Genomic DNA, 17,323 nt, shown 5'->3' with positions numbered 1-17,323 from the left:
TATAAAGTCACTAATTAGAGGTTTCAAGGGGGATGTGGTTCAGAGGCAGGAGTGAGGAATCCTTGTCCCTGGTTAGGAATGTACAGATGGTGTGACATAGTCCCTGGATCAGAAAGCCAGGACCACGCGCAGAACTGCTGTGGAGGAGCAGAAACGGGCAATTTAGGATGTATCAGTTTCCTCTAGGTATGTGGGTGCTCATTCATCAGCAGGACAGTTAGTTTGTAAAATCTTCTTCCTATTACCTCCAAGTCTCCTTCACACAAGATAAATTGGAGGCATGTCAACATTCCTCGTGGGTTGGAGTGCATGATTGTAGTGAATCTTTCAGTGCATACTCTCTATGTCACTGTATTCTAATTTTATCTTGATATTCACCGGACTATCCTTTACTGGGCTTCTCACTGCAGATTTTTAGGCTACAGCACTTGATTTTGGTGGCTGAAGAGTATACCATAGCTTGGGAACTTCTGACAAAATTGATCTAAAGCAAGACCTGACTTCCAGGTAGCCTGAACTGAGCTCTCTGATCCAAGTCAATATTTTGTCACAGTCTATACAACACTTTGGTATTTCTCATTCACAAGGGAAAATTGGAGACTTTTAAATATTTCTGTGCTGAATATGGTTACCATTTTTGGATATAAATGCCTGATAAGGCAAAGCTGAAGGATTGTTTAAATAATAGTAGAATCTAGATGAGCTACTATTTAGCGATCTGTGACGAATGTATTTAATTGATTTATTTTCCCTTATAGATCATCATGTTAAGCTCTGTTTCTGACCTTCATGGCTACATTGAGAAAAGCCAACTAACACAGGAGTTAGGGGGAACTTTGGAATATCACCATAGTCGGTGGATAAATCATCGCACTGTGAGTAACAACTTATGTGCGCTTTTCACTGTCTTTCCATGTTTTCCAGAAGACAGGGGAGTTAAAGATCAACTGTTGGGAGGTCATTTTTCATGACTACTTAGCCACAGACTGGGGAAGGAGTGGGGTGGAACAGTATGGGCTGAGGTTGCTCCTGATGATGGCCTTACTTCACTGCATCTTCCGGGATGGGGGCTGGAAGACTTGACTTTGAATGCACCTGGGAGTTGTCAAAAATACCATATCTTGCTATACCTCAGAGAAATTCATTTACTTGATCTTGGATGGGTCTCAGACATTAGTGTTTCACAAAACTCCTCAGATGATTCTAATGTGCTGACAGATTGAAACCCACAAAGTCAGAGAAGCTGCATTTAAATATTGTCACCGTTGCTTATCGTCTGACTTTGAGTGAGTTACTTAAGCCTCTCTGAGATTGTTTCCTCCTCTGTTAAAATGGGACTAACCCTTTGATTCTCTGCTGAGGATAATTTTGCCCCCCAGAGGACATTTGTCAGTGTCTTTAGACATTTCTTATAGTCATAACTTTGGGTGAGAGGGTTACCAGCATCTAGTGGGTAGGGGCTAGGGACTCTGTTAACCATCTTATAAAGCACAAAACAACCCCCCACCACAAAGAATTATCTGGCCCAAAATGTGAGTAGTGCCAATAGGAGATATCCTGGACTAACAAAAGCTACCTGAAAGTTTGATGTGGGGAATAAGTGATGTGTTGTCTGTGAAAGCACCTTATATATAGTATTCTACTTTTTCTACTTACTCATATTGGTGGTTGTTAGGCTAAACTAGAAGTCTCAGTAATATTGAGGGAAAAAGTGAGATGAAACTCACTTCTGTGGTCTGAATGTTGGTGTCCCCCCAAAATTCATACATTGGAATCCAATGTGATGATGTTAAGAGGTGGGGCCTTTTGGTGAGTGATTGAATCATGAAGGCTCTTCCCTAAGTAAGTTAGTGACCTTATACAAGAGGTTGAAGGGAGCTGCTTTGCCCCGTCTGCCGTATGAGGACGCGAAGAAGCTATCTATGAGGAACAGACCCTCACAAGACATTGAACCTGCCAGCACCCTGATCTCAGACTTCCCAGTCTCCAGAACTGTGAGAAATAAATTTCTGTTGTTTATAAAGAACCTGGTCTAAGGTATTTTCGTTATAGTAGCCTGAACGGACTAAGACACTCACCAAATAATAGGTGTTTCTATATAAAGTTTCATTCTTCTTTCCCCTATCCCCTTGAAAAACTTTGATTTTCTTGCAAAATCAGAGGCTCCCTTTACCACCCTGATAAAAACTTGTGGTATCTCTGTATCTGGTCAGTTTGGAAGCATGTTGTCCAATATTTACCAATGAACACCTGAACTACATTTAATTAGGTATAAGAATTCACTCTGTTTTAGATTTTTTTTTTTTAAGGAAATTTAAGAATTAAACAAAAATAGATTTCTAGTAACAGTGCATTTCTTCCAAAGCTACAGATTCTAATTCCTATCTCATTTTGCTATGAAATTCCAAGGAAGGCATGACTTTTCCCAAAATCTAGAGGAAGGCTTACAACCTGAATCAGAACCCTTTAAACCTTTCATCAGTTTGGCCACAATAATGGTAACTTCAAGAGAATCTCATGAAGAAAAAAGAAATGGTCAAGTTCTTCATGAACATGTAATTCTAAATAAGTCTAAAAATGAGAGATATGGAGGGAAGCTCACATAGAATATCTCAATTGAGTGAATGTGATGAGGGTCACTCCAGGCTGCAATGTCATTAAAGCTCATAAAACAGTCATCACAGTAGGAGAGATAAGTGGGCATGGCAGGCAGTGCCCATGTGGCTGAGTGGAATGATTTGTGGGACTCTGAAAAGCTACTCCTGCAACTAACTCCTCTGATGGGCAGCGTCACCTTTTCTAGGATAGGCCACCTGTTTCTTAAAGCACTCTGCTAAAATGCAGATATCTCACCAGGATATTAGCTGTGAAGCCACTAACCACTTAGAAGGTATTTATTTAATGGCAGAGTAGGGTCCTTAGTAGAAGGGACACAGGACAGGCAAATTCTTATAAAGGAGACATGAGAGGAAGAAGTTCCCAGCCCCTCCCACATCTGATAGAAGCGACTCTCTTGAAGGTCACTAGTGACCTAATGACTATGTCCATCTTTTTCTTCATTGTCATGTCCTCTCAGCAGCATTTGACAAGCTTCTCAGCGGCATCGGGTAGCTGGTGTGTGTATGTGTGTGTAGGAGGGATAGAGGACAATGTTGGGGCTAGATGGGAAGGAAAGGTTAATTAGAGGGAAGGCTGGGTGGTTCTGTTCTTTGTAGCATTTCACCTAGTGTTAATCCTGGGTCAGACTTAACGTTAGGTGTTCTTAGGGTAATGAACAGAGCCCTGAACTTGAAACAGCTGACCTTGGCTGAATCCTGCCTTCCTGCCTGTCTGCCCAAGTAATATGAATATGGGCAATTAACTTGTTGGAGCTTCAGTTACTCCTCTACAAAATAGAAATAAAATGCCTCCTACTCTGGATTATTGAGATGATAGGCAAATATACAACATCAAGTACAATGTGTGGCCCTTCTCAGACACTCAAGAAATGGTAGCTGGTTCAATTATCCTTTCATTAAGAAAGGATATTGATTTTACATAACAGCTAGAAGAGAGGCTTTTGAATGTTCTTGCTACAAAGAAACAATAAGCGTCTGAGGTGATGGATACACTAACTACCCTGACCTGATCATTATACAACATACATACATATCAAAACCTCAAATTTTACCCCACAAATATGTACAATTACAATGTGTCAATTAAAATTAATTAGTTTTTTAAAAGAAAGCATACTGGTGAATGTTAATCTCTCCACATTGTTATAATCGTCTGACCTTCCAGGCCATTGAAAACTTTGCCTTGACACTGAAGACTACTGCCCAGATGCTGCAGACGTTTGGGGCCTGCCTGGCCACGACGGAGCTGCCCAGAGGCATGCCATCCACTGAAGACCTTCTCATGTCCCACACAAGGCAGCAGGACAAGATGCAGGTGAGCAGTCAGTGGCCTTTCGGAGGCCAGCCTCTGTGCCAGCAGATGGGTCAGCCTCCTGGAGAGTGGGAGCTGAATTAAAGTTAAGACCTCTTCTTCCTTCTTCTCCAGTGACTTGGCTGCCAGTGACTATCTTAAGCCTTCCAGATAGGCATTAGGTGAGGAGAAATCTCTTGGGACTGTATGGTACATGAAGACCTGTGCTAAGCCACCCAAGGAAGGGAAACTCCTTCCAGCTTTGTGCTGGTGAGGTGGGGGGTCTGGGCACCGTTTTGAGGGCAGTACTTCTATGAGCCTGCTTGGGAGAGAGCACGACAGAATGGGCTGAAATTACAGGGAGTGAGAAGCAGGTTTTTGAAGTACTTATAAAAGCTTTCCAGTGGCTATTGTGAAGTTTTGGAGCAGACTAACAAGCTGACTCATTGCTTCACTTCCTCAGGGATATGTCTTTTTATTTGAGGACTAATTTGAGAAAAAGGGCTATGGAAAGTGCTCTGAACTGAAATTAAGGAGAGACGCCTATTAAATGATTCATGAAAGTACGTCAGAACCTGCTGAGAAGGGAGCTTGGCAGGCTCTTGCAATCATGCAGTAAGGAGAAGCCTTCCTAGGCTGCTACTTACTGGATGGGTGTCAGCCCCTTTCTGCCTTGAGAAACAGACTGAAACCATTATTTCACAGAAGAGTGGTTTCCAATATGGCAGCAAACTGAGGATTAGACAGTTGATACATCTTAACATTATATGTGCCCTTGCTGCATAGAACTTGGGAAGAACTAGACTGTGACCCAAAATTTGCAAAAATGGTTTTCTAGATAGTTGATTTGTTTATTTATTCAGCATTTATTGAGTACCCACCACTACCTGCCAAGAAAACCCAAAAAATGCAACCTCAGGGAATACATAGTCTAGTTAGGGGAGTCTCAGAGTGTAGTAGTTGAGGCACATTAATTCTTCCACGTGCCAGGGAACATTGTTAAATTCTGTCTTAAGGAGGTTTTTATCCAAAAGGAGTTCAAAATGTATTCCCAAGATTACTATACTGAGTAATCAGAAAATCTAGTCTGAAACTGTGAACTCCTGGTAGCATCCTGGAAATTTTTCCTGAGATGCCTCTAGTAGCTTTACTCCCAAGATTTAACTCCAAGGGAGGCATGGGTTGTGGAAAGTAGGGTCTAGGGTGCCTCTGTGAGGTCTTCTAGGAAAGAGTTTGCAGTTGCATGGTTCAAGACCAAAGGATCTTGAACTTTTGACTGCAGAGCATCAGTCAGGACAAGGGAGCATGGTGTGAAACAGAGTTCTGTGCCTGGAGCTTGTGGACACAGTCGTTCTCTGTCTTGGTCTTAGAAGGGTTTGGAGAGGTTGCAGAGTAGAGGCATTGGGATGACAGCATGGTCAGTCAGGAAGGTCTCTGGGAAAAAAGGTAAAAAAGCTTGAATTTTGGACAAGGACTCGTATCTGGGGGATGAAAATCAGCCCTCAGGTCCTGCTGTGTGTGCTGTGGGGGTGTCCTGGGAAAGGCAGATGAGAGAGTGTTCTATCATTTCTACACAGGTGAAGAGTTCTGCAGAGGTAAAGGGGTGGGAAAGAACCAGTCTCTACGGTGGAGGAAGAGCATTTTCGTATGTGTGGTAACCAGCTGTTCTCAGAATCAAAACAGGCAGCTCTGGGAAAGGAGGCAAAAACTTCACTCAGATAATGTATTGGAGTAAATTTATAAATCCACATAGTTGGAAGTATTATTTGACATTTATAAGAACCAATTTTATATCCTAATCATTATATCTCAGTTTGCTTAAACACCCCTACTAACCTGTAAGAGAAATGAAAGGATTTAGGAGGTTCTGTTTAATTAACCTTTTAGTAAGAAAATAAATGCAGTTTTGCATAAACTAAACTATTATGCTTGCTTTTATATTCCATACTGCCCTAAAATCATGGAGAAGACCTATAATTATTTTAAGGTAAATTTCTCAAAACAATTTAATTTGTCCAATTGTTTACCTTGATAAAGAATATTAAGCGAATTTGGATTAAAAATATTATCCTGTCTTTATTTTACCAAGTCATAGTAATATCCTTTTAAAGACACACAGAGGGTTTCTAAAGGTCTTTTTGTAGTTACTAGTTATTGGCCTAATACAAATTTGATTTCTTTTTTCTTTATCTTGTAACTAAGAGCAAGAATACTCAAATCATTAAACTCGTTGCAATTTTCCACTTTCTCATTCAAAAATGCCTTAAAGAGAGAAATGGTTTATATTAGGAAAAAAGGAATACTGTTTAAATTTTTATTAATAATTCAGTAGTTTTGTGGTTATTTATTCATATTTTATTTTATTAGTGTTTTACCTACCTTTTAACCAAAGTTTCTGTAAGTAACTGAACAATTTATTTTCCATTTGGAAAGCACCTTTTCCAAGTGAAAAACCAGTACAAGATTCATTCCTTAGAACAGTGAACTTTTTAATCTATTTAAATATCTATAAAAGTCATAGCATGTGATTTACTGTTTTCTCCCAGTCTGGACAGTTTTTTTCCTAAACAGCTAGCACAGCATTAGGAGATCTCTTTTTTTTCTCCTGGGGATCTTTGAGATCCCTTATCTTAAATCCATATAATCTCCTAGTGACCTCCACAACCAATCAAAATAGGAGAGCCATTGAATTGGAGAGTTTTAACAGGCTCATTTGCTAATACTCTATGGAGTTGTTACCACTTTATTCAAAATGATCTCCCAGTAGAATCTTTCTTTTGGCCACCCTGGTATATCAAACCAATCTGTTTCCACAGGAAAAAAAAAAAAATCTTAAAATGTTCACAGCAGAACAATCTTATCAAACTTCAAAGCAAACTGATGATGACTTTAACGAAGGCTCTTCTTTAGAAACGTAAAGGCCTTCTCAGGCTGAGCTAGTTTGGATCTTATTTCATTCTTACAGTCAGAGTGCTCCCAGCTTCAATACGTGTTATTTTCTGTCTAATCAGATAGGGGGCATTTGGGCTTCGTGCTAAGATTTGAAACCTTATTTTCTCTGCTATTTCACGACCCCATCTGAGAACTGGAAAGGCAGAGCGAGTCCCGCGTACAAAACCAGCTTTTGCTTCCTCTGGGAGAGGTTAGTTCCGAAGGAAGCAGACAGGACGCAGGTCCCCATCCCCTCCAGCTTGTGTCTTTGCACCGTAGATGGAGAACCACAGCGCATGCTCAGAGCACATGCACACGGGCGTCCGACGCTCCTCTGCAAATCGAATCCTGCTCCAAGGGGAGGCGCCCATTTCCTGAGAAAAGGCAACTTGCACATGCTCTCTCTCAGTTTACAAGCAGTGTCACCCTGATACCACCGGGACTCTGGCTGCACAAAGAAAGAAAACTCACTGAAGGGGAGCATGAACTTATTTACACCTTCCCGAGCACAGTGCCCTAGCTGCTCCTCCAGCCTGAGTGCTAGCAGTAAAAAAATGAAATGCCCAAATAATTAAGGATATTTTCTTTCCAGGAAAACTGAAACTGTTTGGGGGCTGGGCAACTTACCTTTACCTTTTCCAACTACCGTAGTTCATCCATGTTTCTCTCTGTGTTTATGGCAGATTTTTGTAACCTTCCTGAAGCTAAAAATGTGGTTCAGTCCCAAAACAGTAACGAGGACACAATTTTTGCTTATTTTTTTAACAGCGTGAAGGGGATATGCAGGTGTATGACATCACTTATTAAGATTCACTTTCCGGGTCCCACACACTTTCCTTGAGCTCTGCAGCTCCTTGGATGTGTCCCTCCTCCAATGTCCCCTTCTGCTCTAGCAATATGCCTCTTCTCCTTTAGCCACCCCACTTTTCTTCCCAACTTTGTATCACAAAAGTGTTTATATACTATAAATAGTATATTAGATGTAAATCTAATAATGGATGGTGCCAGAATCCTGCTGGAAGCTCAGGGAGGTTAAGAAACTGAGTGGGAAAAACCAGGTTCCTCTTTAGTGGGTAGGAAGAAGGAAAGGCTAAAAACACTTACTTGTGGCTACTTTTTCCCATCCTATCTTTGTCTTTATCCATCTGCATCCTGTCTCTTTTAGACTGTTATTAATTTACCCAACCTACAAATATTTAATGAGCATTGACGAGATAAGAAGAAATGAGGCTGACACATGAGAATGGAAAGGAAGGGATATGTCCAATTCCCAGGCAGGAGTGCCAGCCGAGGATCTTGACCTGGGGTGGACAGAGCTACAGGGGTGTCCATAGAACTCTGAGGGGCTATCTCAGAGACGTCGCATCTGTCATCAGCCAGATCCAGGGACAAGTTTAAGGCTGGGTATGGACAACGTAATCCTTCCAGGGGAAAGACTGGAGTGGAATGGGAGACAAAAAACTAAGGCATGAAGTTGAGAGGGTTCAAGACTCCTGTGTGGCAGAGTGGAGAAGTATAAAACTTTTCCCATAGGGAATGAGCTCTTGACTGTGTGAAGTCTGAAGAGGTGCCTGGACCTGGAGGAAGAGACCCAGTGTTCATGTGCACAGAAGTGATCATTTGGTTTGAATCTTAGAACTATGTGCCTAATCTAACTCTCAAGGGCATACCAAAGCAGCATCCTGTGACCCAGGAACCAAACCCAGGACCCCTGAGAGCAAAATTCTAAGCCAGGCTCCACCCCTTTTTGCTTGTAGCCTGGGCCTTATGGTAAGGCTTAGGACAGTGAGAGATGACCTGCACTGTCCAATGAAAGGATGAGAGCTGTTGGATTTGGAAGGAAATAGCCTTCTCCAATTGCAAAGCGCTGAGTCACCATGTAAAAACAGCAGAATACAGTTACCTTGGAAGCATTTATCTTTCCATGTCAAACCGAAATTGTTTCCCATCTCTGCCAAACTTCAATAATTGAACAAAGCCACAGTTGGGGGGCAGGTGGAAGGAGAGGCAGGTATTTATTGATGAGACCAGATGAAGGATTTTCATGGTCAACTAGCAATTTTTATATTATTATTTCATGGCAGTTTCTAATACTTAACATTCAATATTTGTTATTTTCCTGTTTCTGGTCACTATTTTGGATTATAACCAGATCTTATTGACTAGTTTTGCTTTTACAACAACAGCTTGAGATACACAAAAAAATTTAACAGTCGTTGCCGTTGGAGAGGGAAAGTGGACAGGCTGGGGACAAAAGATTTATGTTTTCCAGTATATGTCCTTTTGTATATTATAAATGTTATATCATGTGCACATGTGTATTACCTGTTAAGGATAAGTTAATTAATTTCTTAAAGCTTCCTCTTGACTTCTTTAGCATTTAATTTCCTACATGAAAAATGTACTGATCTACCATCTCCTTACCTCCAAATTGATCATGAATTTCTTGTTGTTAATTTCTTCCAAGAGAGACCATATTTTTATTTTTCTAGGATGAGCTGAAATTACTTACAAAGCAAGGGGCCACATTGCTGTCATGCATCCAAGAACCAGCAACCAAAAATCCCACCAGCAGACTCAATCTCAATGAACTTGAGAATGTAGCTACCATGGAAAGGTGAGTGAGTGAAGTAGAATCTGCTTTTTCAGGACAGAATATGTAGACCTCGATGTGCTGAAACAACCAAGAACAGATTGGAGCTACTGTTGGGTCTTGGTGGGGCCAAGAAAGAATAGTATTTGAGACAAGAAAGGAAAAAAGATCATGTCCATCTGGTGTCCACCTACAGAGATCTTTTTCTGAGAATTCCATTTCCTCCTCGTCTGATATGCTCCCATCCCAGGATTTCGAGGGGGAGGGTAGTATTTGTTGAGCTTCATTTCCAGATAACGGTTTGGCTTGTGCTGTGCTTTCAACATGTGTAGTCCCAGGTGGACAAAAAGAAGGCACATGGGGGGAGGCCACCTGGAGCACATTTTAAACCACAGCAGCTGCATCTGAAGGGAAGTTTCCACCTGCACCTCGGGTGTCCTGATTGGAGAATGGAAGGTGTGGGGACCCGCTGAACCATATGAAAAGCATAGGTGGCACATACTTTCATAGCAAGGAGACTGCCATAATTAATAACACGGACAGAAAACCTAGGTGTTATATGCATGGTTCTATATGGATGTCTGTGGAAAGGAATGTTTCCGTAATTTTACTTTCTTGTTCTTTCTTGAAAGGTTATTAGTTCAATTGGATGAAACAGAAAGAGCCTTTAGTGAGTTTTGGTCTGAGCATCACCTGAAGCTCAGCCAGAGCCTACAACTACAGCGCTTTGAGCACAAGTTCTGTAAGGTACTATTTTCTTGTTTGGTGTAACTTCATTTTCTGGTTTTCTCTTCCTCCTTGAACTCTTTGATATTGTATTTCTTCTTCTCCCTAGTCCAGCTCCTTCCTCATATCCTTGCTTCTCATAGACCTCCCCCCTCCACTTCTCACTTTTTCAGTGTGGTGGAAATGTTCTAGAATCCCATTTTCCTGTTGACATACATGCACTTCAGTGATGGTCTATCTTCTTTTCTGCTTGATTTTCTGTTAAATGTTACTCTAATATTCCATCTATATGTGTCTCTGCACACCCCCCCCAGCTTAATCTGAAAGTTAATGAGCTGTAAAAAGAAGCATATATAGATACATATGGATTTTTGAGTTTTCTTAGAGCCTAACAGATGTATGCCTCCAGATGGGTGCTTGTTGGCTTACTTCTGGATTATTCTAACGTGTCTTGTAGGTTAAACTTGCCCTGGATGATTTGTTGGAAGAGCAAGCAGAGTTTACAGGCCTTGGAGACAGTGTGATGCACGTGGAGCAACTTCTTAAGGAACACAAGACACTGGAGGAAAAAGGCCAGGTTTGTTTTTTGACATTTTATGTACTAGGAAGGAACTCACTGTGGACAATGACAGATCATGTCCAATCATGACTATTGGAAGGTTGCGAAAGGATACGGGATTACCCAGTCCTGCCCTTCAGTCACCCTACCCCACCTCAGGTCCCCAAGGAGATATGCACATTAACAACTATAACAACAAATAATACTGGTAGCATAGAGTTCTTTTACAGCTGCCAGAGCATACAGTTGAGGCTGGAGGCTTAGGTGGGGTGAGGACTCTGGGCCACCCTGCCCTCTCATGGGGTCAACCACCAAGTGGGAGAAGGTCACTCACCGATTATTATCACCAATAATCTGAATCAGTTATTCCAGAGTCTCATCAATCAGCTTACAGCTCCTCCCTGGGGCCTGGATGTGGGGGTGAGGGTTAGTAGTAAGGGGGGGAAACAAGTAGGGAAAAACAAGAAAAACAGAAAAAAACAAGTGGTTTTATAACTGGAGTAAGACAGTTGGAAGGAGGAAATTTGTCCACATTAGTTGTATTGCTACACAGAATTGGCAAAACTTTCCTCTTTCTCTCCCCAAGAGTTATAAATATTAAAATTGTAAAGGGTATGTATTTTGCAATTCCCATACCAGAATTAAACAGTTTCCCAGTTCTGCACACAAGTCAGCACTTAGAAGTCATTCTATTTTACGTCCTTACAAATTTGGTTAATTGTAAGTTAAGAAAATAGAGTCATATCTTTCCAAAGAAGTTTCTTTCTGCTTTTCTTTAATTAGGTTATCTATATTTTGTCTCGGCGCCCAAGTCCCCTGTGGTTAGCACTTCCTTTTTGAGCTAATCTAGAGACGTGTTTCCCAGATGATAATTTTGTAGTACTAGAGATTTTCTTCTCAAAGTGTGTGCCTCTGGCCAGCAGCATAGGTGTCACCTGAGTGAGAGCTTCTTAGAAATATAGAATTTCAGGCCCCACCTCAGAATCAGCATCTGCATTTTTTTTTTTTAATTTTATTATGTCGATATACATTGTAGCTGATTATTGCTCCCCATCACCAAAACCTCCCTCCCTTCTCCCTCCCCCCTCCCCCCCAACAATGTCCTTTCTGTTTGCTTGTTGTATCAACTTCAAATAATTGTGGTTGTTATATCTTCTTCCCCCCCCCCCCCGGTTTGTGTGTGTGTGTGTGTATGTGTGTGTGTGAATTTATATATTAATTTTTAGCTCCCTCCAATAAGTGAGAACATGTGGTATTTCTCTTTCTGTGCCTGACTTGTTTCACTTAATATAATTCTCTCAAGGTCCATCCATGTTGTTGCAAATGGCAGTATTTCATTCGTTTTTATAGCTGAGTAGTATTCCATTGTGTAGATGTACCACATTTTCCGTATCCACTCATCTGATGATGGGCATTTGGGCTGGTTCCAACTCTTGGCGATTGTAAAGAGTGCTGCGATGAACATTGGGGAACAGGTATACCTTCGACTTGATGATTTCCATTCCTCTGGGTATATTCCCAACAGTGGGATGGCTGGGTCGTATGGTAGATCTATTTGCAATTGTTTAAGGAACCTCCATACCATTTTCCATAGAGGCTGCACCATTTTGCAGTCCCACCAACAATGTATGAGAGTTCCTTTTTCTCCGCAGCCTCGCCAGCATTTATCGTTCATAGTCTTTTGGATTTTAGCCATCCTAACTGGGGTTAGATGGTATCTCAATGTGGTTTCGATTTGCATTTCCCGGATGCTGAGTGATGTTGAGCATTTTTTCATATGTCTGTTGGCCATTTGATATCTTCCTTGGAGAAATGCCTACTTAGCTCTTTTGCCCATTTTTTAATTGGGTTGCTTGTTTTCTTCTTGTAAAGTTGTTTGAGTTCCTTATATATTCTGGATATTAATCCTTTGTCAGATGTATATTTTGCAAATATTTTCTCCCACTCTGTTGGTTGTCTTTTAACTCTTTTAATTGTTTCTTTTGCTGTGCAGAAGCTTTTTAGTTTGATATAATCCCATTTGTTTATTTTTCCTTTGGTTGCCCGTGCTTTTGGGGTCGTATTCATGAAGTCTGTGCCCAGTCCTATTTCCTGAAGTGTTTCTCCTGTGTTTTCTTTAAGAAGTTTTATTGTTTCAGGATGTATATTTAAATCCTTAATCCATTTTGAGTTGATTTTAGTATACGGTGAGAGGTATGGGTCTAGTTTCATTCTCCTGCATATCGATATCCAGTTATCCCAGCACCACTTGCTGAAGAGGCAGTCCCTTCCCCAGTGAATAGGCTTGGTGCCTTTGTCAAAGATCAGATGGCAGTAAGTGTGTGGGTTGATTTCTGGATTCTCTATTCTATTCCATTGATCAGTGTGTCTGTTTTTATGCCAGTACCATACTGTTTTGGTTATTATAGCTTTGTAGTATAGCTTAAAGTCAGGTAGTGTTATGCCTCCAGCTTTATTTTTTTTACTGAGCATTGCTTTGGCTATTCGTGGTCTTTTATTGTTCCATATAAATGTCTGAATAGTTTTTTCCATTTCTGAGAAAAATGTCTTTGGAATTTTGATGGGGATTGCATTGAATTTGTATATCACTTTGGGTAGTATGGACATTTTCACTATGTTGATTCTTCCAATCCAAGAGCATGGAATATCTTTCCATCTTCTTGTATCCTCTCTAATTTCTCTCAGCAGTGGTTTGTAGTTCTCATTATAGAGATTTTTCACCTCTTTGGTTAACTCTATTCCTAAGTATTTTATTTTTTTGGTGGCTATTGTAAATGGGCAGGCTTTCTTGATTTCTCGTTCTGCATGTTCACTATTGGAGAAAAGAAATGCTACTGATTTTTGTGTGTTGATTTTGTATCCTGCTACTGTGCTGAAATCATTTATCAATTCCAACAGTTTTTTTGTAGAGGTTTTAGGCTGTTCGATATATAGGATCATGTCATCTGCAAACAGGGACAGTTTGACTTCATCTTTTCCAATCTGGATGCCCTTTATTTCCTTCTCTTCTCTGATTGCTCTGGCTAGTACTTCCAACACTATGTTGAATAGGAGTGGTGAGAGTGGGCATCCTTTTCTAGTGCCTGTTCTTAAAGGAAAAGCTTTCAGCTTTTCCCCATTCAGGATGATATTGGCAGTGGGTTTGGCATATATGGCTTTAATTATGTTGAGATACTTTCCCTCTATACCTAACTTATAGAGGGTCTTTGTCATGAATGAGTGCTGAACTTTATCAAATGCTTTTTCAGCATCTATAGAGATGATCATATGGTCCTTGTGTTTGAGTTTATTAATATGGTGTATCACATTTATTGATTTGCGTATGTTGAACCAACCTTGCATCCCTGGGATGAATCCCACTTGATCGTGATGAATAATTTTTCGTATGTGTTGCTGTATTCTGTTTGCTAGTATTTTATTGACGATTTTTGCATCTATATTCATCAAGGATATCGGCCTGTAGTTTTCTTTTTTGGTTATATCTTTACCTGGTTTTGGTATCAGGATGATGTTTGCTTCATAGAATGAGTTTGGGAGATTTGCGTCCGTTTCAATCTTTTGGAATAGTTTGTAAAAAATCGGTGTCAATTCCTCTTTGAATGTTTGGTAAAATTCTGCTGTGAATCCATCTGGTCCTGGGCTTTTCTTTGTTGGGAGCCTTCTGATAACAGCTTCAATCTCCTTTATTGTTATTGGTCTGTTCAAATTTTCTACGTCTTCACGGTTCAGTTTTGGGAGCTTGTGTGTGTCCAGAAATTTATCCATTTCCTCCAGATTTTCAAATTTGTTGGCGTATAGTTGTTTATAGTAGTCTCGAATGATTCCTTGTATTTCAGATGAATCAGTTGTAATATCGCCTTTTTCATTTCTAATTTTTGTTATTTGAGTCTTCTCTCTTCTTTTTTTTGTTAGCCATGCTAATGGTTTGTCAATTTTATTTATCTTTTCAAAAAACCAACTTTTTGATTCGTTGATCTTTTGAATTGTTTTTTGGTTTTCAATTTCATTCAGTTCTGCTCTGATCTTAATGATTTCTTTCCGTCTGCTAACTTTAGGATTGGATTGTTCTTGTCTTTCTAGTTCTTTAAGGTGAAGTGTTAGGTTGTTCACTTGCCATCTTTCCATTCTTCTGAAGTGAGCATTTAATGCAATAAATTTTCCCCTCAATACTGCTTTTGCAGTATCCCACAGGTTTTGGTATGATGTATCATTGTTTTCATTAGTTTCAATAAACTTTTTGATTTCCTGCTTGATTTCTTCTTGGACCCATATGTCATTAAGTAGAATGCTGTTTAATTTCCACGTGTTTGTATAGTTTCCAGAGTTTTGTTTGTTATTAATTTCTAGTTTTAATCCATTGTGGTCTGAGAAGATACATGGGATAATTCCAATTTTTTTGAATTTATTGAGACTTGATTTGTGACCTAATATGTGATCTATCCTGGAGAATGATCCATGTGCTGATGAGAAGAATGAATATTCTGAGGTTGTTGGGTGGAATGTTCTGTAGATATCTGCCAATTCCAATTGGTCTAGAGTCTTGTTTAGATCTTGTGTTTCTCTACTGATTCTTTGCCTAGATGATCTGTCTAATATTGACAGTGGAGTGTTCAGGTCCCCTGCTATTATGGTATTAGTGTCTATTTCCTTCTTTAGGTCTAATAGAGTTTGTTTTATAAATCTGGCTGCTCCAACATTGGGTGCGTACATATTTATGATTGTTATGTCTTCTTGATGGATCAGTCCTTTTATCATTAAGTAGTGTCCCTCATTGTCTCTTTTTATGGTTTTTAGTTTGAAGTCTATTTTGTCAGATATAAGAATAGCCACTCCAGCTCGTTTTTCTTTTCTGTTTGCATGGTAAATCTTTTTCCATCCTTTCACTCTTAGTCTGTGTGAATCTTTATGGGTGAGGTGGGTCTCTTGTAGGCAGCATATAGTTGGGTCCTGCTTTTTGATCCAGTCAGCCAGTCTGTGTCTTTTAATTGGGGAATTTAAGCCTTTAACATTAAGAGTTGTTATTGAAAGGTGTTGATTTATTCCTAGCATTTTATTGGTTGTTTGGTTGTCTTAGGTGTCTTTTGTTCCTTGCTTTCTGATTTACTGTTTGCTTTCTTTGTTTGTTGGTTCCTTAGGTTGTAGATAGTGTTTTTGTTAGCTTGTTTTCTCTTCATGAATGCCATTTTTATTGTACTAGCGGGTTTAGATTTTTCTTAGGTTTTTATGGCAGTGGTAGTTATTTTTCAGGAACCAAACCCAGTACTCCCTTGAGGATTTCTTGTAAGGGTGGTCTTGTGGTAGTGAACTCCCGCAGTTTTTGTTTGTCTGAGAAATATACTATTTGCCCCTCATTTCGGAAGGATAGCCTTGCAGGGTAGAGTATTCTTGGCTGGCAATCTTTGTCTTTTAGTATTTTGAAAATATCATCCCATTCCTTTCTAGCTTTTAGGGTTTGTGATGAAAAGTCTGATGTTAACCTGATTGGGGCTCCCTTATAGGTGATTTGACGCTTCTCTCTTGCAGCTTTTAAGATTCTCTCTTTGTCTCTGAGTTTTGCCAATTTGACTATGACATGTCTTGGAGAAGGCCTTTTTGGGTTGAATACGTTTGGAGATCGTTGAGCTTCCTGGATCTGAAGATCTGTGATTTTTCCTATACCTGGGAGGTTTTCTGCCACTATTTTATTGAATATGTTTTCAATGGAATCTCCATTTTCCTCCCCTTCTGGAATACCCATGACTCGGATATTTGAACGCTTGAGGTTGTCTGATATCTCTCTCAGATTTTCTTCCATGTCCTTGATTCTTTTTTCTTTCTTTTTGTCTGCTTGTGTTATTTCAAACAGCCCATCTTCAAGTTCAGAGGTTCTCTCTTCAACTTCGACAAGCCTGCTGGTTAAACTCTCTGTTGTGTTTTTTATTTCGCTGAATAACTTCTTCAGTTCAGCAAGTTCTGCTACATTTTTTTTCAGGACATTGATTTCCTTGTATATTTCCTCTTTCAGATCCTGTATACTTTTCCTCATTTCATCATGATGTCTAGCTGAGTTTTCTTGTATCTCATTCAGTTTCCTTAGAATTATCACTCAAAATTCCTTGTCAGTTATTTCAAGGGCTTCTTGTTCTATAGGATCTAGAGTATGAGATTTATTAACTTTTGGTGGTGTACTTTCTTGATTTTTTGTATTTCTGGTGTCTTTTTTTTGGTGTTTATTCATTGTGGCAGGGGGTTTCACAGTCCACCGGTTTGAGACTAATGACTAACTAGGATGTTGCTGTGGTTGCCAATTTGGTATGGCTCCCGCCGTGACTGCTCAGTTGGCCTCTAGTGTCTTGTGTGTGTGGTTGCCTCGGGTCTTGGGCTTCTCCGGGGATCCACCTTTCTGGTCAGCTTGTACTTTGCTGGGCTGGTGGATCACGTACCACAGGGTGTGTGATCTCTGTTGAGCTTTCACTTTCTGTACAGGACTTCTCCCCGTTCCGTGTGCTCTGGCCCAGGCTGTTAGATCGTGCAGTGGCGACCCCACCGGGTGTGTGGTTTCTGTCGAGTCTCCGCCTCCCTGGCCGCACGTCTCCCCCCTCTGTGCACACTGTGCTGGGCTGGGG

At 40.3% G+C, this 17,323-nt stretch overlaps 1 protein-coding gene across 6 annotated transcripts in view; it reads left to right on the top strand.

Moving 5' to 3' along the window:
- Nucleotides 1-17,323, top strand: part of MCF2L2 (MCF.2 cell line derived transforming sequence-like 2) — a 232,239-nt gene that overhangs the window by 86,129 nt on the left and 128,787 nt on the right. For all 6 annotated transcript variants that reach the window (XM_063078277.1, XM_063078295.1, XM_063078315.1 and 3 more), the window contains exons 6-10: nucleotides 759-875; nucleotides 3,784-3,933; nucleotides 9,333-9,457; nucleotides 10,066-10,180; nucleotides 10,617-10,736. In XM_063078277.1, the coding sequence (XP_062934347.1) occupies nucleotides 759-875; nucleotides 3,784-3,933; nucleotides 9,333-9,457; nucleotides 10,066-10,180; nucleotides 10,617-10,736 (627 nt within the window). The remainder of the gene's footprint in view (nucleotides 1-758; nucleotides 876-3,783; nucleotides 3,934-9,332; nucleotides 9,458-10,065; nucleotides 10,181-10,616; nucleotides 10,737-17,323) is intronic.

This window comes from Cynocephalus volans, chromosome 1 (assembly GCF_027409185.1).
Source record: "Cynocephalus volans isolate mCynVol1 chromosome 1, mCynVol1.pri, whole genome shotgun sequence".
Classification (NCBI taxonomy): Eukaryota; Metazoa; Chordata; class Mammalia; order Dermoptera; family Cynocephalidae; genus Cynocephalus; species Cynocephalus volans.
Note: the sequence above shows the minus strand (reverse complement) of the source record. Positions and strands in the feature narration are given on the sequence as shown.